The sequence below is a fragment of the Lupinus angustifolius genome, chromosome LG08 (genome assembly GCF_001865875.1).
Source record: "Lupinus angustifolius cultivar Tanjil chromosome LG08, LupAngTanjil_v1.0, whole genome shotgun sequence".
NCBI lineage: Eukaryota > Viridiplantae > Streptophyta > Magnoliopsida > Fabales > Fabaceae > Lupinus > Lupinus angustifolius.
In genome coordinates this window covers 9,594,340-9,618,316 of record NC_032016.1, presented here as the reverse complement: position 1 = coordinate 9,618,316, position 23,977 = coordinate 9,594,340, and the positions used below count along the sequence as shown (strand labels likewise).

The window sequence follows — 23,977 nt, the reverse complement described above, 5'->3', positions numbered from 1 at the left end:
ATAAAATGAATATTGTGAATCTTCATTGCTTGATTAAAGGATTACAAGTCATGTGCTTATATACACAATACAAAGATAACTTGTGATACAAGTAATAACTTAACAAACTCTTAACAAACTATCTAAGATATTAATCATATGTGTAAAATGTGCAAAATGTGTCATAGTAGCTTTGATCTCCAATAGATTGTCTTGTTGAAACATACTTCATGAATTTTATGCTTCAAAAGTTATTAGTATTTTGAATGAACGAACATAATACCTATATACTGTCAATGTAAAAATTTATACACAATCTTTACATCATCCATCATTCATTGTATATGAGTAACGATGTACACAACTTCACACTCAGTTTTTTCTCTTTTTGTATTAGTCTTTAAGGGTGGTCCTTACTTTTATTGTTAAAAGCGTGTACACGGATTTTTGATAGTTTAGTATCTTCTTTCCTAATTATGAGAATGTTACTTTTGAATATATTTTTTAAAAGCTTAAAACAAACATTACACTCCCACTCTAACATTTTTAGTAATGGCATAACTTCTCAGAAATCACTTAACATAAGTTGAACTAAACACCTCCTCTCAAGGAATTATTTTCGAACTTGAAAAATAATATGGATATTTTCCTAAAATATTTTCTTTATTTCTGATTTAGTCTCTTCCCGTTTCACTTTCTCTGGTTCAATTACCTTTTGTGGGTATAAGTACCATAATAAATATGAAAAGTCGATCATCTAAAGTGAGATCCTCTCTAAGATGAGCTAGTAAGAGTATATTCATTCTTGATTTAATAAAGTGAATTATGGTTTTAAAGTTAAACGCTCTCGTTTGGGAACCTCTTTAAAATGGGTTGAGAAATTTCTTATAAAATTATGCATTCAGTTTAGAGAACTTAGGATGTTTTAAGTATCCAAACAAAGAAAATAAAACTCATTATTCAGCTTCCTTGATATAATTTTATAAGACAAAAAGCTTAATTGAGAAGATGGACAATGCACATTCATTAATCTCACTCCATATAGAATTCGCTTGATTTATTATGTACACACGTATCCAAATGCTCAAGCAATTCAGCAAACAAAACCGAGTGCACTTACGGTTTAAGATATACAAAAAAATGCAGACATATGTCCCAAAACTCATTAAAAACAGGTAAATATTCAACATTTAAAAACAATGCAAAGAATACAAATTTTCATTAACTATACAAACAAAAAATACAACAACAAATACATAAAGGCAAACAAACTAAATGAATTTATTTATATTCATCAATATCTATGCCTTGAGGAATTTGAGGATGCGGAATTATGTGTACCTCTGCTGTGTCTGCTAGGAGAATCCATTGAGCTCTTGAAGGAAGCATAGGCAGATTTGGCTGGTTCTGGCACAGAGTCCAAAGGAATAGATTCAGCAAAACATGCTGTGTTAATGCGTGTTCGCTCAAGCTCTGCTTGAAGAAAGTCTGTGCTATACTGCTGTGCAAGAGCCTGTGGAATACATACATAATATACAGCATTAGACGGAAAATTTAGCAACAGAATTGAACATATGCTGACTTGTACTAGACCCACTATAAATCCTTTCTAATCAAGTACGTCATTTTTCACGATATATGGTGAAACCATATCTCATTGTCAATACATCATTCTCCATGGGTACTATTCAGAATTTTGACTTTTGTAGAATGAATGCCAAGCCACAGTAGCAAGTTACTTACAATGAGCTCATCTGGTGATATGGTTGTTCCTTGTTGTTTATCATCTGGAAGTGCATCTTCACTCCCACGAGTTGCCCGGCGATTATGTCCTGGATTGTCGATAGCATCTGTCACAGTCTCAGTAGCTTTTTCCAAAAGCAAACCTTGTAATGACTTCAAGGAATCTCTTGCATCTGATGTGAAATACGGGTTTAATATAGTCTCGAAGTAGTCAAGCTGCAAAGATACAAGTCGATTGATAAACAATATGAGCTAAAAATTAAGTTCTTACTCATCGTGTATAATAAGTACTGCAGTAAAGGCCGTGAAACATATATGATAGAAGCACCTTGAATGGAGGTTTTCATTCTTACTTTTACTGCTTGGTAAGAACAGTGGGAAACTTGTCAAACAAGAAAAATGATAGATTAAATGACACAATTTTAATAACTCCCTCTTTCCCGTCATTCATCAACACCTATGATGCACAAACTAACATGGACACATGCCCAGACAAAAGGAAGCATCAAATTCTAAAAATTGAAATACCTGGATATGGACTGTATGCCTCTTAAATTGAAAAATAGAGAAAGCAAAATCATAGTTCATAATATTGAGGTTGTGCAGTCCAAAATATATTTTAAAATTAAACTAGTGTTCATCATCTATGAACTTTATAAATCAACAAGCATATCTTTGTTTCCCTGGTACATCCAAAATTAGGGAGAGGTAACTTATGCCACAAGAGCTTTAGCAAAGGGCTTACTTAATACACTATATCAATTATCATTCAAGGTTTAGCATGCCACAGCACTATAACTTACTTCAAGCATGAGCTGACAGAATCCATTTGTATCAAGTGCTCTAAGATCTTTGGCTTCATTTTCATGAAAAATGCTGATGAATGTGTCAATCAAACCTTCCACAAGAATGCCAAGTGTTTTATCCAAAAGAGGTTTAGCTCCAGCGAAAACCTATGGCAAGAAACAACTCATTTCAGCAGCATACTTTTGAACAAATACACTGAAGCAATTACTTGTTTACATCAGTGTTGTTCAGATATTGGTTACACTTGAAACATAAAAAAAGAACAGTTTACGGACTCAGTTTCTAAAGTAAGGAACTGTTTGAAAATAAAATGCTAGAAACATAATGTTCAGGTTTTCCACTGATAAGAATTCTAGATGTGCATGGCCTTAAAACCAATGTGAAGAGACTGCTTTGAAAGTTTAATAAATTAAAATACCATTAACACAAGGTCCATGAAAGTACATAAAGTCAAATGACCCTAAAAATTAACATTCTGAACATATAACTACGTCTTGAAAACAATCAATATAATAAAGCCCGTTTCCAGGGTAAAGTCCTTCTGGACAGCAATCCTGATGTGCTGGTCCAATAATCTAATTCAAAAACAGCAATGTTTATGTCTATATTGAACAGCATCTAATTATAACTAGGAAAGGGTTTTTTGGTATTTTTAGTCATACTTGGGTATGCACTCATGTTGGAGCATTTTCTTTTCAGCAATTTCACATTATAGAAGTGCTCTATAATTTCTAGTGTTTTGCCATCTTTGGCTAGTAAGAAATGCTCAGATCTTTCAAGGAAATCACCGGTCACTAGATTTACCATAAATTAGATATAAAGCACATGTTGTATAATTTAGAGTAGTCTCCTTGGCAAATATGAAGAGAGTTACGTTGCCTGACTTTGTTTTATTCCTGAGGAAGATATCTTATCCTCTTATAAAAGATTTCTCTTTCCTTCAAATAAGGCATATCTTTTACCATATAAAAAAAGATTCATTTCCACAAGGCATGCAACAATTACCTCTGCATGCACAGCTACCAATGTGTGCAATAACTCCACAGCTGCATCACGGACACCCTGAAAGAAACCAGCATGAAATGGAATTTCATATAATATCAGCATTTTCCAAAAACGTAAGGCAAACATCATTTTAAAGCAAAAAAACAAAATAAATAATGACAACTGCCACATTTACAATAAGTCAATAATCAATAGTTCCTCACTTTAACTGCAGGTGCTGCTCCCCACTGAATGCCCGAATTCAACAGATAATTCATGGCAGCAGATCTGATTGAGTTTGCCTGATGAAAATACAAGAAAGTGTCAAGGTATTGAACGGTAAAAGCAGGACTACATTGTGCACTTTTTTTTCCAAAAACAAGCATTATTAATGTATTATGTTCAGTGCTAATATTGTTATCATTCCTGCAGAATTATATAGTTTATTTATTCTGGAATTTGGACCGATCACTACTAATTTAATTTGAACGTTCTCTATTACTTAATATTTAGTACTCCACTTATCAAACATAAATCACAGATGCATTAAAACATATTTATCAGAGACTAAATCATCAACTATCTGTTATTAACTGCCTATAAATTTAGAACTTTGCAGAACTTGAGCAGAAGCAGATATTAACTTCTTCAATTATTTATAGCCAATGGCTGCAACTAAAGTTGTGCAGAATACATAACAGAATTGGGGAAGAGAAGCTGCTGATTATGAGCCATCAGGACCTAAAACCTTACAATTTATCTTGTTTAGAATGCCACATGTTTTGATATTTGAGAAACAAAGGGAAACACCTGTTATTCTAACTGGTAGTTTTTTCATAAACCAATCATGAAAAAGTCAACTGGAGCATGTTATTGCCTAATTCAATTATTCAAAAGACTTAATTCCAGAAAAATCTATAACTACAGTGGTATCCACTATCCACAAAAGTAATTACATGCTTCTAAAACTCTGATTATAACCTCTTACTTCATATACTTCTCTCCCCCTTGCAGAATGGGGAGTGGAGACAATATTTTTCTCATTACCTTAGCAAAAGTATATTGTTCAAGGACCTTCTCTTCAAGCCCTGTGAAACAAATCACAAGATCTTGTACATCACTGTTTCCATCATCCTTCCCCCTGAATTAAAGGCAAACCAAGGACTAGTGTATAATGTATAAGTAAATACAAAATAGGCGAATATATAATAATAAAATACTATAGCACAGGCACAAAGCATCACATAGGGGATGCTACAATAGAAGAAATTTGATCAGTTGAAACTTGAAACTTATTGCTATCCAAATTGAACCCCAGTCTGTCTCAACTCGATAAATATTTAGAGTACAAAAAACTGATATATACACACCATCATGTTGAATGAATGCTAACAAGCAAACTATTTGTAAAGATATTGAAACAGACAGGACTAACTGATTAAAAACTGAACATTCTAACATGAAACAAATGATAATTTTCTACAACCTGTAATCTAACTGGGTTAGCAAAACTCATTCAACTTTAGTAATACATATTCCAGATGAATGCCACAATATTACTTGCATCCATTGACATGCAGAACTTGGATATTTTAATAAAATAAGAGGGGAACAACAAATTACAGTACCTGGAGTGCTGCCAGATATGTCTATATTTGTCATACAACTCATAAGAAAGTTCATCTTTGCAATATCCAATATTACTTAGAACAATCAATAACTGTTGGTGGGGATCAGTGACCCCTCCTTGAAGATCAGTGGGTGCATTTTCTTCTAATTCATGTGCATATCCATTTGATAACTGGGAGTCTTCTGTGTATGATCTATGTTGGCCAAGATCGACTCCAATGCGCTCTAAGTTACCTGACAATCAACCACAGAAGCCAACTTTGTAAGTGAAAATCCAAAAGTTTAAGTGCTCCAACACTATTTTGTTCTTTCTCTATTTTTCATTTCCATTTTGTTTATCCGGAAAATTGTACCAACATACCAGCAAAATCCAGGAAACAGTTTAAAAATGCAAGTCTGACAGATTCTTGAATTTCTTGAAATTGCATAAACGTATCCTCTGACTTTGTTGCCTCATTCCTTAGAGACTGCAGCATCCTGAAGAGATAATTATAGAAATATTATAAACTAAAGCCACGACAACTGCAAAGAGGAGGGGGGGTCCCATCAAGTTAAGATAAAGAATGTATAAACATCAATAACAAAAGTATAAATAACTGGATAGTGACAAGTGCGTAAAATTGAACATGGGCATGAAAATCACAGAAATGCGAGCTCTTAAGAAACTGAGATGAACGAGGGCAGATTGAATCCAACTAACCAAGCCAGAAACTATGACAAAATTTCTAATATTTGACCCTTCGCAACAAGGATAGCGTTAACATACATCAGTTACAACAGTCAAGCCTCCTAACTAGGTCAGCTGTATAGATGAAGTGTGAATGAAAGTGAAGGTTAAGTATTTGAAGAATATAAGATCAGACTGTGTTTTATCATCTACTAGTGAGAAATTATATTTAAATTCCGAGCATATGTTAATTCAAGCATCTAACTTGTCAAGAATTAATGGAGTGCACTCCAATGCTTTAGCTAGATTAATTGTTAAATAGGAGAAAGCGGATACATGTTAGGGTTGTTCTATCTCCCAGACGGAGAGGCAGACAGCATCTCTAACCTTTGAAGTCAGAGAAACAATAAACCTTGTACTATTACCCAAAAACTAAACTCTAAATGAAAATTAAGAGATAAAATTATCGTGGTGAGGGTTTTGAATATGTATACATAATTAGTAAGTGAAAATTGTCATATCTCTGTAATATTCATTGAACAAAAACATACCACATCCTATTGGATAATGTTTACACTTACAAATTGATCTGATCCATTGCTGAAGCTACAGCTGAACGGAATGTTAAAGGCAAGTATGAGATTGCGTATGGGGATTTGTTCCTTTCAAGAACTGAAACAATAACCCAAGTTACATCCTTTGAAACCTCTTCAACTGATACTCGCATCCAGGAGCAAAGCCTCATAACATAAATCCTTATAATCTCTGACTGTAGTGTTCGGAGAGCACCAACTGCAACAAAAAAGAAAGGCAAGCATTCAGAATCTTAAAAGATGACAATAACTTCAGATTCAAAGAATTAATACCAGCAATCTGAGGAGCAGCTTCCTTCAGTTCAAGAGCTACACATGCTTTAGATATATCCTCTATGGCATCACTCATGTAGGAACGAAGGACATTTGACTCCTCTAGATCACGAAAAACATTAGTAACCTGCACCGATGGGAGGCTATCAGGATATGTATGCATAAGCAATAGGAAAAGGATAAAACCATGACCTGCATTCTTCTTGTAAAATCAATCATGTTGCAATAAATACTTATAAATTAGTGGATTATATTTTGACATTAAGGTGTCCCCATGATCTTCTATGCATACAATAGAAGAATGCAGTTTTAATGATCTTAAATTAATGTGAAATTTTATAGATATGATTTGTGTATGGCATGTAGTTTTGATGAAATTATAGGGTTTAGATATGAAAGGAGACAAAAAAAGATTCAAAATAGTAAATTGTATTGATAATATTGTGAATGATGATGTAATGATATTGTGATTCAAGACATAATATTAACGATTATTTATACTAATATTAGACTCCTAAACAAACAAGGAAACAAATCATAAAAGATAAAAAAAATAATCTCAACCCTTAGAGATCTTTTAAGATATTCTAAACAAACCTAAGATAGTAAGCTATAATCATCATAATATAAGATATACTCTGTATATCTAAGTACCATCTAGATATTCTTTATAATGTAGTTTAAGAGTTATTAAGATACTTTCATATATTCTAATAGAAATGGTGAATTTTGTCTGAAGAAAATTCAGTAAGACATTATTGACAAGGTAAGAATGCTTTTAGACTTACACTGGTGTAAACAAATTCACCTCTCTTTTCTTTCTCTATCTAGTTTTCACACCAGCAATATTATAAAGTGGTTGCAAGGTTGAAAATTATATTTATATAACAGGAATAAGGGTCAAGTGAGCACAAATACCTTCACTCCATACAGCGATATTGTGCTGCAAATCATTGCAGCAACTTCATCAAGAGAATGACTTAAGTATTTGCCATCTCCAGCTTTTTCTTCAAGTTTACTGTTGGTATTTGAATCTGTGGAAACTTGGGAAGACTGGAAAAGAAAAGGTTCACACAAAATAAAGCAGATGTAATTTTGTATGGCAGCTTGAAGAAACTAAACATTGAAATAAAATATAGAGTAAGCAGAAACAAAGAATAAAGAAAATAAATTATGAAAACCCATGCATGCTTTCATTCCGCAGCAAAATAAAACATTATAAATAACTCAGACATATATACACCAGATATATAAATTCAAAAAAATGTTCATATTACCTTAGCAAATTTTCCACTAAAAACGGAGAGCGCAACCTTCCAGAAGGCTGGTATGTGATGGATAATTACAGCGGTTAATCTGCGGATATACCTTCCCCTTAAACCATCAACCTCTTCGCCACTTAGTTCTTCTGGATGAGATTGGACCGCGATATGGGAATTACCAAGAATGGGAGAGTTGTTTAGATCTGACTGAAAACAGATAAAAAGGAAGATTAAATAGCAGAGGTTAACACCATTTTTTTAAAACCTAGCTTAAAGATATTAGAAGACAATAAAGTTTCTATATTTGCACCTACAGATTCACTCAATTCTTCTTGAATCTGCCTCCATCTGGCATCAGAAAGAGCCCTTTCACGCAACTCATTATGTAAATTTTCCATTCTGGCCTCATGATCTATAGTACACCTCTCGAGCAAACCACGAATTCTCTGATTCTGCAAAGGAAACAAACCCGATGGACTCAACAATTTGGGGGACAACATGTACTAAAAAAGATTGAAGCACAAAGGATGAAAACAAATTAAACTTAAAAGGGACAGGGGGGCTCAATTCAACATGATACTTAGTCTTCAAACAGGCCTACAACATATTATCACAGGCAACAGCAACAACATAGCAGTTGGCCTCTAGTTCTTACTCAGTACTGCCTAGTACACAGTTAAAACTCTAGTGGTAGAATATGAAAACTAAATGATAAACATTTCATCCACACAGAGTAGGAACTTTCATACCTGTATATTCAAATAATGCCATACTGGATCTGACTCTGGTTCTAAATCCAATAGTAACCTAGCAGTATTCTCAAGCTACATTAAGAACAAACAAGTTTTAGAAATAGAATCACCCATGCATAAATTCAAGTGATATATAAATGTTAGAATATGTAAAAGTATCTCAGAATATCCTAAGTTATATTATAAAGAATCATTTATATAACTCTGCACTCTGGAGTATAACTATTTGGTATAGTTTTGGTGAATTTGGGTGGAGTATAACTCTGCACTCTGGAGAAATCTTTTTATATAAGAAAAAGGTTTAGGATAAGATTACGCTGGTTTCCATGTGGTGGAAAGCACGTGGTTTTTCCAAAGGGGTGTCTCTTAGGGATTGGGAAACTTACCTACATTGATGTCGTCTGTTCCATGTTTGTTTTTTCTTTTCTTTTACTTAATAAATTTCTTCTTGTATAAAAAATCCACAAGCAAATATCATCATCCCTCTCCTTTATGCCTTTCCTTTTAACCCATTAAAGAATTACCAAATTTCATTCTAAACATGCTTGATGTAACATTATGCACTAGTTAGTCACTGCTGTGCAAGATGCAGGAAGCCAAGAACAATCACAAAATCATTGGTCATCAAAAGCAAAGATACAGCGTAATCAAATGCAACCTTGCTTACAGGTCGATGCATCTTTTCATTTGATTTCAGTCCAACATGGCTGTTAAACTAAAAAAAAATAAAGACTTACATTTGTTAGATCCATCTGCGGATCTTCCATAGATTTGAAAAGCATAGACTTGAACTCATTCATCACTTTCTCAACCTCTTCGATAACACGTTTTAGGATCCCTACCTGAATCTGAATCAAGACCATAAGAAAAGTTCATCTCATACCGTAAAGAACATAACGAAGTAAATGATTAGAAAACCAGACAAAATCCACAAACATGATACAGCCTAATAAATGCTGGCTCGGATGCCACTTTTTAAAGGATGAACCATGAGAATATAAATTCAGAAACTTGTACCCTAAAACTAACTTGGTCACTAATCAAACAAGAGAAACCCTACAGAAAGATATAAATCAATCTAAAAGATCTATACATGGGAAGGCAGAGCAATTGACTTGGCCTTCTTGTACTCCCTGACTGCCAAATCATATTCACCCTTGCTGATGCTACCACGGATAGTACTTGGCAAGTTGAAAAGTGTCCGGAACCTCTGTAGCATTCCCTGGACAGTCCTAATTTTTTCTGCTTGAGCCTACACAGTTCATAGGAGTCATTAATAAAATTGCTCTGAAGTTTAGAGTAACAGCACAAGAAATATAGAGCTTAGACTTCACCCACCTGTCTCTCAAGTAAAGGCTTCAAAGCATGATTAGCTTGCGAACTGACTCCTTGAATAATATTAGACAAATGGGAAGTCCCAGACCCTTCAGGGTCATCCTCAATTCGTCTTAACTTTGACTCAATATCTGCAAATTATAAAAGTGCTTATATTAACCCCCAAAAAAAGTGTTTCATGTTAAAATCAAAGAACACACTTAGGTAATGGCACTATTAAGCTTTACAATAACAACAATCAAGTCTTAGTCCCATTAGGTGGGACCGGCTACATGGAACGAATGATGCATTAATACTCTATCATAAATCATGTTTATTGGCAACCTCAATTTGATCTACTCTCCTTACCGAGACTTCTAACGGCCTCCTCCACACATAGTACCATATAGCCAAACCATCTATGGCGCAATTCTATCATCTTTTCTGCAATATGAGTTATCACCACTTTCTCCCAATACACTCATTCATAATCTTATCTTGTCTAGTATGTCTACCTATCCAACGAAACATTCTCATATTTATTACATTAAGTTTATTCTCTTGTTGACATTTTACCACCTAACATTTGATCTTGTAACAATGTGAGTCTTAAAGTTGTGTGGTAAATTTTTCCCTTCTGCTTGAGTGACACATTTCTATCACATGTGAAACCTGAAGGGCTCCACCAGCTCCACCATTTCATCCACCCTGCTTGAATCTTATGGTTTACACCTCTCGCAATTTGTGTTGTATGATTGATCCAAGATACTTAAATCTATTATTCTATTAAGTTCGACATAGTATGATCTCTAATGTTTACCTCTAGAGTAGAGCTTTTTCCACCTATTGCTAAACTTACACCACATATAGTGCATCTTACGTCGACTTATAAGAAAGTCATGTGCTTCTAGCTTCTAATTTAATTCCTCTCTTCAGTCTTTAACTAGGCCAATATCATCCGCAATAGGTAGAAAGCATACATTGTGGCAACGGTTCTCGGATATGTTCAATAAGCACATCCAAGGCCAATGTAAAAGGTAGGGACTCGAAGTTGACCCTAGTTGTAGTCCTATAGCAATAAGGGAATCTTCTGAAACCCCATCTAGTGTTCTCATATTAAGTTTGACCTCATCATACATATCTTGATTGCTCAAATGTAGGCAATCTGAACTCTTTTCATCGCTAGAGCTTTTCATGATACCTCTCTAGGCACATATCACATGCCTTCTATAAATCAATGAAAACCATGTGTACATCCCTTTAATCCAATTGATATCTCTCCATCGATCATCCTAGCAAGCATATAGCCTTCATGTCAACCTCAACGCTCTAAAACCAAATTAATTTTTAGTAATGACAGGAGTACCCGTCTCGTAAGAATAAAATATCACTTCTACATAGCTAAATTTGTTTTGAACCCAAAAATCAAGTCAATACCATCGATTGTAGTTTTGCAAGAAACAAAACAGTCAAAGTTGTCCTTAACCAGCTGCTTCCGCTGCTCGGTACGACTTTTGAAGTCAGTTTTCAAAGCAAGTGCACCAGACTCCAGATCAGCAGCACTTGTATTAGCATGTATCCGTGATAAGAACAGTTTTGCATCAAAGTTCTCCGAAAAATACAGCAGCTTCTCTGTATAACGGCATCATAAATGATATTAAACTTGTGACTTGTGAACACTTAAGAAGAAGCACATAAACACAAACCAAAAGGAGAAGAATAATATATATTAAAAAGGGGTGACGCAAATTTTCCAAACAATCTAAACAACACTAGCTAATACTCGTTGCTACATGCTTATGTAAAGTAAAGCTCAATTGCTAAAAGTTTATGCAACACTAGTTACAACTTTACAACAACATACTCATTATCGTTATTAAATATTAATATGAAACGTATTTATGCATAAATTTTAGTTTCAAAATCATTTCTTGCATTCACATTTTTATATAAAAGAACAATGTCCACGTTTAATTTTATTGCACTGCCCACACAACTGACTTCTCACAAGGGAGTTTTTGAAAGTCAATAACAAATGCTGTCAACAAATATCATATTTAAAGAGGATAGCATGTCATACTGGCATTCTCTTCATATCAGACTACATTATTTTGATTTACAAATGTATTCTTCCAATATTAATAAGATATCTCATAAGATTAATTCCTTGCTTTTAGTTTGAAAGAAAAATAATATACTGACCCATATTCATGGGTACCATCTAATATTATTTCTTTTAATAATAATCCTCATCTGTCCTGGTTGATTGTAAGAATACTTCCTCGGCATTTCTTTTCTCTTAGTCAACTCTTGTCACAAAATATTTAATACATATGGAAGAATAAAAGAATAATAAAAGACTTCAATAAAAGTAAATACTCATAGTATCTAACAAAAAATAATTACCACGTAGGCTGCCGTCCTGATTATCCTTGTCAGTCCTAGGAGAACTATCTGAAGACTCAGTGATCAACCTTAATGTTCTGTTGTCAATGATACTGCCAAAACCAATTAAACACTGCAATTAAGCCCTCAGAAAACTGAAGAAACGGGGAAAATAGTTCGAGCTATAAAGCTGGAAGATGATAACATGAGAACAATGCAGATGCTATACAAGATAAGCATCATAATAAACTTTACCCCAGCCCCAGTGGATCAACGCATTCCATGCCACGAGGGAATGACTGTAAGTAGGTAAGCCCCTTTCTACCCACTGCTGAACCCTTTCGTTCAATTTTGTGAGCAAATTTTTGAGCCACAGGTGCTGTTCTTGTTTCCCTCATTTCACGAACCCTACGAGCAAGCTGTTAAATAAGACCAACTACATTAAATTAAACAGAAGTTTCGTAAGTAAATACACTTAATATTCTAATGGAAGTCATCCAATATGAACAAAGTAAACACACTTAATATTCTAATGGAACTCATGACCTCCAGGCTACAAGCCAAGCAACCTTACCTGATGGCCGAGGCTCACCCTCTAAACATATTACTACAAGAATATAATTGTAAAAAGGACAACTCAGAAATACAAGGGAGGCAATAAATAAGATGAGCACTGCTAAGAAAAAAAGTCAGCAAGATGACCAGAGTGATGCATAGACAAAAGTAACATTGCTGGAGAGATGAGTAAGGTAAGATTTCAAGGCAAGCAATCATGCAAAGCAAGGTCCAACTTCTCCAAATTCATCAAGAAACATAATTTGGAAGCTACAAGACAGGCCCAGATTCTGAAGAAAATCTAAGTCTTTATAACAGATCCAGCATAAGTCAAAACTAAACTAAGCAGAGGGTTCCTACATGCCAATTTAACTTCTCTCCCATAATTCCATTCAACTCAACTCTAAAGCCCTTTCAAAACACTTTCGAAATAAATATGCATTTTCTTATTTCTATTATATAAATAAAAAGGAACTTTATTTAGTACTAAACAATAAAGTAAATTCAAGACAAAAGAACAAGGAATACTACTAAAAACGCAAGAGAAATAAATTGAGAAGGGAATGAAAAACATTATAACATTACAACCTCCTTCCTGCATATGCCTTGTAATTAATCTCAACTCAAACATACTGAGCTATAATCACAACAGTGTTGGTTTGTTTTAAGATCCTCAAGAAGGAAGAATGATTGGGATATATATGCCACTTTGAATCACATCAATACGCATTGCTTGAATTACACAAAACCTAACATAAACATGCTCTAATTCTATCACCAAAGCCAATATCTACCGATTACGATAATCAAAATGGAGCATAACTACATATCACAAACTTAAACAACTCAATTATCCAAAACATCAACAGCAAAATTGAAAGACCATAAAAATCCACCACATAACTGTGTTTGCCAGCACGAATACACAAACATATTTAGAGAGAAAAAGTTCCAACTACTAGATTCAACATATATGAACCCTAACTAGCAATACCTCAGCCTCATCAACATGCTTCCAGCTACTAGGTTCCTCACCATCCCAGGTTCGATCAATATCCCGCGACACTGATCTTCCACGATTCTTCGACGTCGTAACCGGATCTTTAACATTGTCCTCATCACCGCTCGATATGCTGAGCATCTCGACTTCGGAATCGTCATCATCGTCAACGTCTCTGCCTTTGTTCGGCGGCTGTTTCGTCGGAGGTGCGGCGGCTCGCTTGGGCTGCGGCGGCTGAACGTAATTGGCGACGGGCTTGCGGGTGGCGGATGAGGATTTTCCATAGTTAAGATCTCGCTGAGATTGCTCCTTCAACGCCATCTGGAGAAGCTCGTCTTCGTCGCTATCGCTCGACATTTCTACACTTTCTTCTCTTCTCTTCTCTTCTCTTCTCTCAGTATTGATTAGATCTAATTCACTGTCTTAGTTTTTCTCTCAAGCAGAAAGAAAGAAAGTGATTATTCAATTTTCATTTTTTTTAATATATTTCACATATACCCTTTTTAACTTTTTAAGGTATTCATGTAAGAATTCATATATGGGGTACATCATTCATCAAATCATAATTATCATGGAATCTCTATTACAAATCAAATTAATAGTGGATTATGGATTAACATATAAAAAGACTATTATGATATATTTTAAGTTTTTATTTATTCTGATTGAAGTAACTATGTATAAATTTATTGTATGCATAAATATTACAATCAACTAATTATCTATGTCTGATTTTATTTATTAATAAGTCTTAATGACATTGATTCACAATATAATAATTAATGAATAGATTCAATATATTAGCCATTCTTATATAATGAGCTTGGACAATTATTGGTATATGTAGTGTTATGAGAACCGGACTGGATAGTCCGACTGTTTGACTGTTGATCGGACTTGAAAATAGTTTTAGTTTACAGTTTTAATTGAATGAGTGTTGAACTGCTTTAAACTGAAAATTTTTCAATCCGACTATGTTAAACTCAGTTCAGCAGAAGTAACCCTAGAAGTAAACTACATGGTTCAATTAAAAAAAAATTAAAAAAATGAAACACCACCCAAATGTTTTTTCTTACTCTAGTCCAAACAAAATAAATATACTTACTTTAATATAATTATACATAATAATCAATTATATAAAACTTTCCATTCATATATAATTATATATTTATAAATAAAAATTATTAATTATGTATAAAATCATACGGTCAGATCAGACAGTTTAACCGTTTAAACCGGTTAACCTAATACCAGATCTCTTCCGATTTGACGCTTACATTTCATAACATTAGTTATGTGTGTCTATCCTATTTTATAAAATTCAATAAAGTTTAATAATTTCATAAATAAAGTATAAAAAAATAATTTGATAAATAACATTTATTTACGTGAAAATTTTAGAAATAAAATACAAGGAAAAAATGTATGTACTCCGGTGTATGATTTTTATATTTTCTCATTGTATTATTTATGTTCAATTATTAATGATTATTCAACAAAAAAAAAACAATACAGATGAACGATAGATAATATATTGATTGTATATAAATTTTTACAGTGACAATGTGTAGATTATTAAACTCATAAAATCTAATATAAGGATAATGATATATTTATTTATTGTGATATTCATTATTAATATAAAGATTTATTCACATTCACTATGAGTAAATAATATAATGATAATGTATAAAACTCATAGACGTGTACATACATATTTTTCTCATAACAGTAAACATAATTATGACATTTAGTTGATGATTCCTTATTAATGGTATAAATATAGATTATTAAAATAAAATATGACAAATCTAATCTACAACACCTAATACTTTATTCTAGTTGATAATATATATTTATGGAAGATGAGACATTAATACCGATTATATGTAGTATATATATATATATACCTATAATAGCATTCATTTTTTTTCAGTTGACAAGTTTACTATGACTCTATCTGAACAAATATTCAAAGATGTAATATTGACAATTCATATAAAATTATAAATGATGATTTATTTGATTTTGGTTTGAATTAACGTTTATGTGTAAAAAAACTTCACTGACTAATAATTGTAGTTTATAATAAGCAGTTAAAAAATTAATTAGTATTTAGTTAAGTGCAAAAATGGTATCTTCAGTGGCTTTATCTTGAGTGCATGGTGATATTGTAGAATGACTGGATCAACAACATCGATGATGAAGCACCTTCTCCACCAGTGAATATCAATAATGTTACCATTCACAATTGGAAAAAACAAAATAAATGGTCGCAATTCTTCACTAATATTATAGCAAAGTACTCACCAAAAAAACAAAACAAAACAAAACAAAACAAAACACCCCTTTGAGAATTTTACATGTTCCTATAGAAAAAAGGGTGCGAGAAAAGGGTAAAGAAACAAACTTTAATCTCTTCAGATCATACCCATTTCATTTTTTTCATCATTTCACATTGAAAATTGAGATGCAGAAGCCTAATTTTGCATCAAAATCTTCTTCAAAATGCACTGCTGTGTTGCCATATCAAACTCCAAGGCTAAGAGATCATTATCTTCTTGGAAAGAAACTTGGGCAAGGCCAATTTGGTACCACATATCTATGCACACACAAGGCCACAGGGAAACTCTATGCATGCAAATCAATCCCAAAGAGGAAGCTTTTGTGCAAGGAAGATTATGATGATGTGTGGAGAGAGATTCAGATCATGCACCATTTATCTGAGCACCCTAATGTGGTTCAGATACAAGGGACCTATGAGGATTCTGTGTTTGTGCACCTTGTGATGGAGTTGTGTGCAGGGGGTGAACTTTTTGATAGGATTATTCAGAAGGGGCATTATAGTGAGAAAGAGGCTGTGAAGTTGATCAAAACCATTGTTGGGGTGGTTGAGGCATGTCACTCTCTTGGTGTTATTCATAGAGATCTCAAGCCTGAAAATTTCTTGTTTGATACCCCTGGTGAAGATGCCAAGATCAAGGCCACTGATTTTGGCCTATCTGTGTTCTACAAGCCAGGTTCTTTGATGCTTTCATTCCTTGTTCTCTTTTTAGTTTGTGTGTAGTTCATGTTTATTTATTAATTCATTTTGATTATTGTGATTCTAATCATTATGGATTCTTGTGATTTGGTCATTAGGAGATTAATCTTTGTAGCTTGTTGATGAAATGAATCATCAAAATTAGTGTCATTCTGTGTTGGCCTTGCTTTTAAAGATATGATTCTTTCTTAGTTTCATTACATTGATTTGATGCTTGTTTTTGTGTCAAAAATGCTATAAGATATTTTTTCTGAAGCTGCATTTGTGTGTGAATGTAATAATTTGATTCCTCACAAGTTAATTGCATACTTTTGTTCTCAATAATAAGGAGTTTTTATTTGAATTGATTGCTCTGTGGTTGTAATATAATTTAGAATATGTACTCTTTTCACTGGCTTTCAACCCCTCCAATGAAGAATTATTGTTGTCTCAATCCCTCTGATTTGATATTTTGTATTGAATTTCACAATGCATTTCTTAGGCGATTTTACATGTGCATAAGCTCAATAAACTTGTGATTAATTTTCGTATATCAGCAGAAATAAGAACCCAAAGCAGGAACCTATTAAAGTACCTCCTTAGGAGTTTGGGGTTCAATTGCGATACTTAGTTGTGACTGATTTGTTTGAATTGCTACGACATTATTTAGCGGTTGTAGATAAAAAGTATCGTTAGGACTTAGGACTTAGGACTAAGGAGTTGGGTGGTTAAAGAGCAATGTTATGCACCAGATGCATTTCCACCCTTCATTTTGAAGAGATTTTCTGTTGTCCATTTATCAGTATCTACTATCTAGTTAGCATGACTTATCACCTCCTTTTCTTTGTTTCTTTTCCCCCTTCAGGACAATACTTTCACGATGTCGTTGGAAGTCCCTACTACGTTGCTCCCGAGGTGTTGTGCAAGCAATATGGACCACATGTGGATGTATGGAGTGCTGGTGTTATCCTATACATATTACTGAGTGGGGTTCCACCTTTCTGGGCTGGTAATGATCTTCGCCTGTACCGTAATTCTCATGGACTTGCAGCTTTGACGATTTTCTTTAATCATGTAATTGTATTCACCTTTTCTATTACCTGCAGAAACCGAAGCAGGAATTTTCAAACAGATTTTACATGGAGAGCTAGATTTTAAATCTGAACCGTGGCCGAATATCTCAGACAGCGCTAAAGATTTGGTAAAAAAGATGCTGGATCGGGACCCTAAGAGGAGAATTTCTGCTCATGAAGTCTTATGTGAGTTCCTTTAGTACTAGTTGTAACTGAATATTCATGTTCTATTGATATATGCTAGCGCATTACGGTGTCACTGCTTTGTACAATATGTAATGACATTTTTGTTTGCGTAACCAGGCCACCCTTGGATTGTTGATGATACGGTTGCGCCGGACAAACCTCTGGATTCTGCTGTTTTGACTCGGCTGAAGCATTTCTCAGCAATGAATAAACTTAAGAAGATGGCACTGCGTGTACGTTTACTTATCTATATACACCTTCACCCTTTTCACCTTGTGTTTGATATCAATGTTGATATCATTTTTCTATAAACTTTATATTAGTCAACCTATTAAATGAAGTAAGCAAATAACCTACTTTGAAAATCTCAGTCTATTGATTTATGATTTATGCTCATCGATTTTATATCGTTTTATATGTTATATGTATGCTACTTAGAAAAAATTCTTTTCAGGTCATAGCAGAAAGACTCTCAGAGGAAGAAATAGGTGGCTTAAAAGAGTTATTCAAAATGATTGACACTGACAACAGTGGGACTATAACATTCGAGGAGCTCAAGGATGGTTTGAAAAGAGTCGGCTCGAATCTCATGGAATCTGAAATTAAATCCCTGATGGAAGCGGTAAGTGGATTATCATTATCATTTAAATATGTAAGAGAAAGGAAGGTGTTTTGATAAGTTCAACAGCCTCTCCGCTTACGGGGCAAGACTCGTGCATCGGCCGCCCTTTAAGTTCATATTGTTTTTGTTCTTTTATATATATTGAGTTGAGTTACCATAAGTTTAATTCACTAAAAAACTTTGGCAGGCTGATATAGACAACAGTGGAACAATAGACTATGGCGAATTTCTTGCGGCCACCCTGCACTTGAATAAGATGGAAAGAGAGGAGAATTTAGTTGCAGCCTTTGCCTATTTTGATAAAGATGGAAGTGGTTACATCACCATTGACGAGCTTCAACAGGCTTCTAAAGACTTCGGCCTAAGTGACGTACATCTGGATGATATGATTAGAGAGATCGACACAGACAACGTAAGTTCGTCTAAACATATTTGTGTTATCAACAACGCCATCAAAGCCATTTATATTCTCGCTATAAAGTTGATCACATCACTCGATCTCGAAAAGAACATTTTTTTGTTTGGACAAGTTTTAGCAAGTAAAGTTGATCTAAGTCATATTTTTTTCTTATATTATGTGATATATAATGCATGGTGATTCTAATTATCTTGTTTATTTGTTCAGGATGGGAGAATCGATTATGGAGAATTTGCAGCAATGATGAAAAAGGGTGATCCAGATATGAGTAGGAGCAGAACCATGAAAGGGAATTTGAACTTCAACATAGCAGATGCATTTGCAGTGAAAGAAGACTCTTCTTGATATGTTACATTTGTACAGTTAGGAGAAGCATCATGGTAGAAAAAAAGGCATAGTCAAGTTTATAGATATACACTATTATTATGTTAAGTACTCATACTTTGTTTACTATAATGTATTGGACACTATAATGTTGTCTTCAATAGAAACAAGGTTAGAACTTATAGTACATAAAATGAGGATAGCACTATGAAAAAGAAAGTATTGGTAAGTATTTGGTATATACAAAAAAATAATTATGCTTCTTAGATTTTATCTCATACATTGGTTCTATTAGTAAAAAGAGAAAAAAATGTATACATAAACACAAGAGTTATACTTGGGTAATACTTAACTTTCTCCCTAAATTTTCCACCACACAAGATACCAAGACCACTAATATTTCTAAATGTTTATATATATGTATTCAATCAATTTATAAATTATTAATTTAATGCATGGTAAATGTAATATTTGCCTATAAGGAGATAGAATGATTGGTAAGTAAAATTTCACCAAAAACCTATAAACTTTTGTTTTAAAAATTATAAGTTTTCTTTAATGTGTTTATGGAACAACTCTAGATTAAATTAAGAAACAACAAAATACCTAGGTAAAGATTATTAAAATATGCACTCCTGTTATCTCACACTTGTGATCGGTTGAAAAAAATATATATTTAAGTTAAAATTTGATTTTTAAGTAATTTTCTGGCACATGGAGTAATGCTAAGTGTGTAATAACAAATGTAAAAAAAAAGTAATTGAATTTTATCTTAAAGAAAAAAAAGAAACAGATTTTCCATTCTATAAAGCAGATAGGAATAGATTCAGATATGTTTTGGATGAGGGATTAATACACAGAGAGCTTTTTCTCTCTTTCTCAAACATGGCTTCTGCTACAACCTTTTCATTTTCCACACTATGCACTTCATTTTCAACCCATTGCTCCATTACCCACAACCTCAAAACTTGTTCATCTTCTAACCTCACTTTCTTATCTTCTTCTCCTTTCCCTTCTCTCTCTTTCTCTTCTCCAACTCTCCCTAAATACTCTGTCTCTGCAACACAACTAGCTCAGATATCAGAACCTCAAACTTCTGAAATCGTTGAATCCTCACCAACGCAGGTTCCCACGTGGGAGAAGGGTCTCTTCGCTGTAGTCATGGTCAGTCATTTTTTCCTTCAATTTTGGTATACTTGGTGTGACCCACTTGTAAAGTTTCAAGCTTTGAGTATCATGGTTGTTTTAGATTACTTTAAGGGTGACCCATTTGAGTTTTATTTGTAATTGTTTATGTTTCTTTCTTACCCAAGTGAGTTTGTGCTGTTGTAAAGTATCAACCTTTGATCAATAACTTGATTTTAATGTTGAGTTTTTCATAGTTACTACACATGTATTTTCATATTTGTGGCTACCCAAATGATTTTAGATTTTTAGCTATTGTTTTACATATTTTGAGTGTTGTTGAAAAGTAGCAATTTTGCATAAATGGGATAATTCAGATGGTTTTAACTGTTTTTTTTTATGTTGTTGGAATGTATTTTCATATTTGTGGCTACCCAAATGATTTTAGCTATTGTTTTACATATTTTCAGTGCTGTTGAAAAGTAGCAATTTTGAATAAATGGGATAATTCAGATGGTTTTAACTGTTTCTTTTATGTTGTTGGAGTTATAGTTTTCACTTCATGCTTTTTTTGGATTGAAAAATTGGCACTTTCTTTTCTTGAGGGTTTCCATATATATTATCTTCTGTTGTTATGCTTTTGAGCTGATATATTATTTTGTATTTATTTGTTAAGATTGGAGGACGCCAATACATTGTTCACCCTGGGCGCTGGCTTGTTGTTCAGAGGCTAAAAGGTGCTAAGGCTAAAGATAAGGTAAATATTTTGTTCTTATTCATTCTAGTCCCTTAACCATAGTTATTCATGATTTTGTACACTCTTTCAATATCTCTTACTGCCACCTCTTTATCTCTAAATATTGCTGCTAATGTTCATGATCTTTGAATGTGATTGATAGGCAGCTTTGGTAATAATTATCGGTGTACCGGTATAGAGTTTGTGTAAGTGTGCATGAAGACAGGACTTATAGTTTGTCATTTCCTCATAAATTTCGATGTTGTTTTATTATGGTTTAATTAGTTGTCGCAAGAAAATATGTCTGTAACAGTTATCTGTTCATCATACCAAGCATTTGGCTCTCTTGTATGTAGGACTTGATGCAAAATATTTTGATGGTGGATAGTGAATCATATTGACTCGCTTGCTCGTATGATGTGTTTAATTCAGATTTGAGACCTATTCATGGTTTGGGCAATGGCTTAGGATCTGTAATTTTTAGGGGTTCGATACAAAAGCAATTTTTTTGAAAGTAATTAGGCTTTACTTTGCAAATGAAATTATATATGAGTGATTACTGGTGACACTGCATAAGCGAAACAATTATAAAAGATTTAAAGATCAATGTTTTGTCAATAGATGCGATATATGATAAAACATAATGACATTGTTCGATTCATATAGTAGACTCCACATCGTTCGATAAAGCATATGTTGTTGGTTACTGGTGATGTCTGCTTGCCTGTAATTTTTGAAGTCTTTTTTTGCCTGGTGTTACTTTAACTTTAGCTCTCCGGAATTGCAGATTGCCCTGCATAAGGTTTTGCTTGTTGGGACAGATACAACTACATACATTGGGAAACCAATTGTAACAAATGCAGTTGTGTATGCAACAGTGGAAGAGCAGGTATAATTCTTTCTCTTTGTTTCCCTCTCCTGGTAAGAAGTTAAAAAAATCTCTTCTACATTAACCATTTTTAATTCGATGCAGGGTTTAGACGACAAAGTAATTGTCTTCAAATACAAAAGAAAGAAGCATTATAAAAGAACCATTGGGCACCGACAGGTAATGCAGTTATTCTGCTTTGCTTTTACTTATACAATCAAATTCTTCATCAACTTTTTCTTCTATTAAATGTCACTTTACATGGCTTGGAAGTGGTTAGTATTCTTGGCCAATAATAAGTCATTACACTAAGCTGTAATGCATACTTGAAAGTTGTTCAAATGCATTTACCATCCTTGGTTTTGAACTTTCATTTCTTTTCTCTAGTTATTCTTCATGAACTCAATCACAGTTGAAAACAATAAATCCCTGCATTGCATTTTGTCTTTATGCTCATTGCAGCCATAGAGCTTGTGTCTCATCCAGAAGTTACTTTCTCATATTTTGTTAACCCTGATTTCACTTCACCATAAAAGCATTAGGAAAGGTCATTCTCTTTTATCATTCCATTTTCCTGTAATTCAGAGTCTCTACAAAAAACAAACAAATTGCCCAATGTACTTGCCATTCTATGGTTACAATTTAGGGTCCGTTTGTGAGTTGTGTTCTGGAGGGGGAGGAAGGGAAAAGAAAGGTTTCAGAGGCATTTTACAAGTTATTTCATAGCTTTGAAGTCTTCCATTCCCCTCTAAAATCCAACTCGTAAAGAGACCCTTAGTAAAAAGCAAAATGCTTTGAGGAAATTCCTCCTTTAAGTGTGGAAGCAAAATATCAAAGTTTTGGCTTCTTCATTTTTTTCTTGCATTTGGAAGCATTTATGGTTGTGAACTAGAAACACCATTCCATGGCAGTCATAATCACTTAACCCATGCTTTGTTTTTTAAGATGGCTATAACCACATGTAGGATAGTTTGGCCATTCAATTAATGCTAAGCAAATTAAGCCATTCAATTAATGCTAAGCAAATTAAGCCATTCAATGATTTTATCCAAATCTGATATAAAACTTCATATCATATAATCTGCAGCAAATAAAACATATAGAAGTTTGTATTTTAGTTTAGCATATTTTTTCTTGAACAATTTCAAAATTGTGATTCTGTCCTGGTTTTCCAAGTATTTAACCATGTTTGTGCTGTTTGATTTGGGTTTTAACTTGTTATGACAGCCTAATACACGCATAAGGATTAATAGCATTATGGGCTATGAGAACTATCCAAAAGTTACTCTGGAAGATCTGAAAAAGGATAAGGATGAATAGGATTGTGGGCTATGAGTGGATTATCCCAAAGTGATTCTGGATGATTTGGCTAATACTGTAATCTTCCTTCAAAGCAATCATTTTGCTATAATCAAATTTTCTTTCATTAGTGATGCTTATATTTTGGTCTTGCTAATGTATTATGTAGACTTATTGTTACCCCTACTTTACAAATACATTTCAATTTTTCTTATCTCCAATTTCCACATGCAAACCTTCCCTTGCTTGTTTTTCTATAAAGGGGTTGCATTTATAAGCTCAAGATTTTTTATAGTTCATTGGATAAATTTTGAAAGAATAATACTGCATAGATATGCTTTGATGAGCAAGAAGCATAATA

At 33.5% G+C, this 23,977-nt stretch overlaps 3 protein-coding genes across 3 annotated transcripts; 2 read left to right on the top strand and 1 right to left on the bottom strand.

The window, feature by feature from the left end:
* On the bottom strand, positions 1,174-14,397 carry LOC109354585 (exocyst complex component SEC5A-like). Its single transcript, XM_019597184.1, has 21 exons — positions 13,938-14,397; positions 12,644-12,807; positions 12,410-12,501; positions 11,441-11,635; positions 10,028-10,155; positions 9,783-9,941; positions 9,427-9,537; positions 8,687-8,761; positions 8,252-8,389; positions 7,953-8,144; positions 7,594-7,728; positions 6,676-6,802; positions 6,391-6,601; positions 5,504-5,619; positions 5,142-5,376; positions 4,561-4,654; positions 3,738-3,815; positions 3,535-3,591; positions 2,526-2,675; positions 1,723-1,938; positions 1,174-1,492 (listed from the first exon to the last, which is right to left on the bottom strand). Exons 1-21 carry the CDS (start codon positions 14,298-14,300, stop codon positions 1,274-1,276), a joined length of 3,255 nt encoding a protein of 1,084 aa, XP_019452729.1. The 5' UTR covers positions 14,301-14,397; the 3' UTR covers positions 1,174-1,273.
* On the top strand, positions 16,170-19,786 carry LOC109354586 (calcium-dependent protein kinase 11-like). The gene is made up of 7 exons (XM_019597186.1): positions 16,170-16,963; positions 17,831-17,974; positions 18,072-18,224; positions 18,342-18,457; positions 18,679-18,846; positions 19,034-19,258; positions 19,472-19,786. Exons 1-7 carry the CDS (start codon positions 16,414-16,416, stop codon positions 19,607-19,609), a joined length of 1,494 nt encoding a protein of 497 aa, XP_019452731.1. The 5' UTR covers positions 16,170-16,413; the 3' UTR covers positions 19,610-19,786.
* LOC109353306 (50S ribosomal protein L21, chloroplastic-like) lies at positions 20,410-23,848 on the top strand. The gene is made up of 5 exons (XM_019595528.1): positions 20,410-20,752; positions 21,390-21,470; positions 22,237-22,338; positions 22,423-22,497; positions 23,545-23,848. The coding sequence occupies exons 1-5, from the start codon at positions 20,474-20,476 to the stop codon at positions 23,635-23,637; spliced, it is 630 nt and encodes a 209-aa protein (XP_019451073.1). The 5' UTR covers positions 20,410-20,473; the 3' UTR covers positions 23,638-23,848.

Coding starts and splice junctions, on each gene's coding strand:
- LOC109353306 (XM_019595528.1), top strand. CDS start 20,474: ATGGCTTCTGCTACAACCTTTTCATTTTCCACACTATGCACTTCATTT. Junction 21,471..22,236: donor GTGCTAAGGCTAAAGATAAG/GTAAATATTTTG, acceptor CCGGAATTGCAG/ATTGCCCTGCATAAGGTTTT. Junction 22,339..22,422: donor ATGCAACAGTGGAAGAGCAG/GTATAATTCTTT, acceptor AATTCGATGCAG/GGTTTAGACGACAAAGTAAT.
- LOC109354585 (XM_019597184.1), bottom strand. CDS start 14,300: ATGTCGAGCGATAGCGACGAAGACGAGCTTCTCCAGATGGCGTTGAAG. Junction 11,636..12,409: donor TCAGGACGGCAGCCTACGTG/GTAATTATTTTT, acceptor GCCGTTATACAG/AGAAGCTGCTGTATTTTTCG. Junction 6,803..7,593: donor TATCGCTGTATGGAGTGAAG/GTATTTGTGCTC, acceptor CCATCGGTGCAG/GTTACTAATGTTTTTCGTGA.
- LOC109354586 (XM_019597186.1), top strand. CDS start 16,414: ATGCAGAAGCCTAATTTTGCATCAAAATCTTCTTCAAAATGCACTGCT. Junction 17,975..18,071: donor GGTTCCACCTTTCTGGGCTG/GTAATGATCTTC, acceptor TATTACCTGCAG/AAACCGAAGCAGGAATTTTC. Junction 18,847..19,033: donor TTAAATCCCTGATGGAAGCG/GTAAGTGGATTA, acceptor AAACTTTGGCAG/GCTGATATAGACAACAGTGG.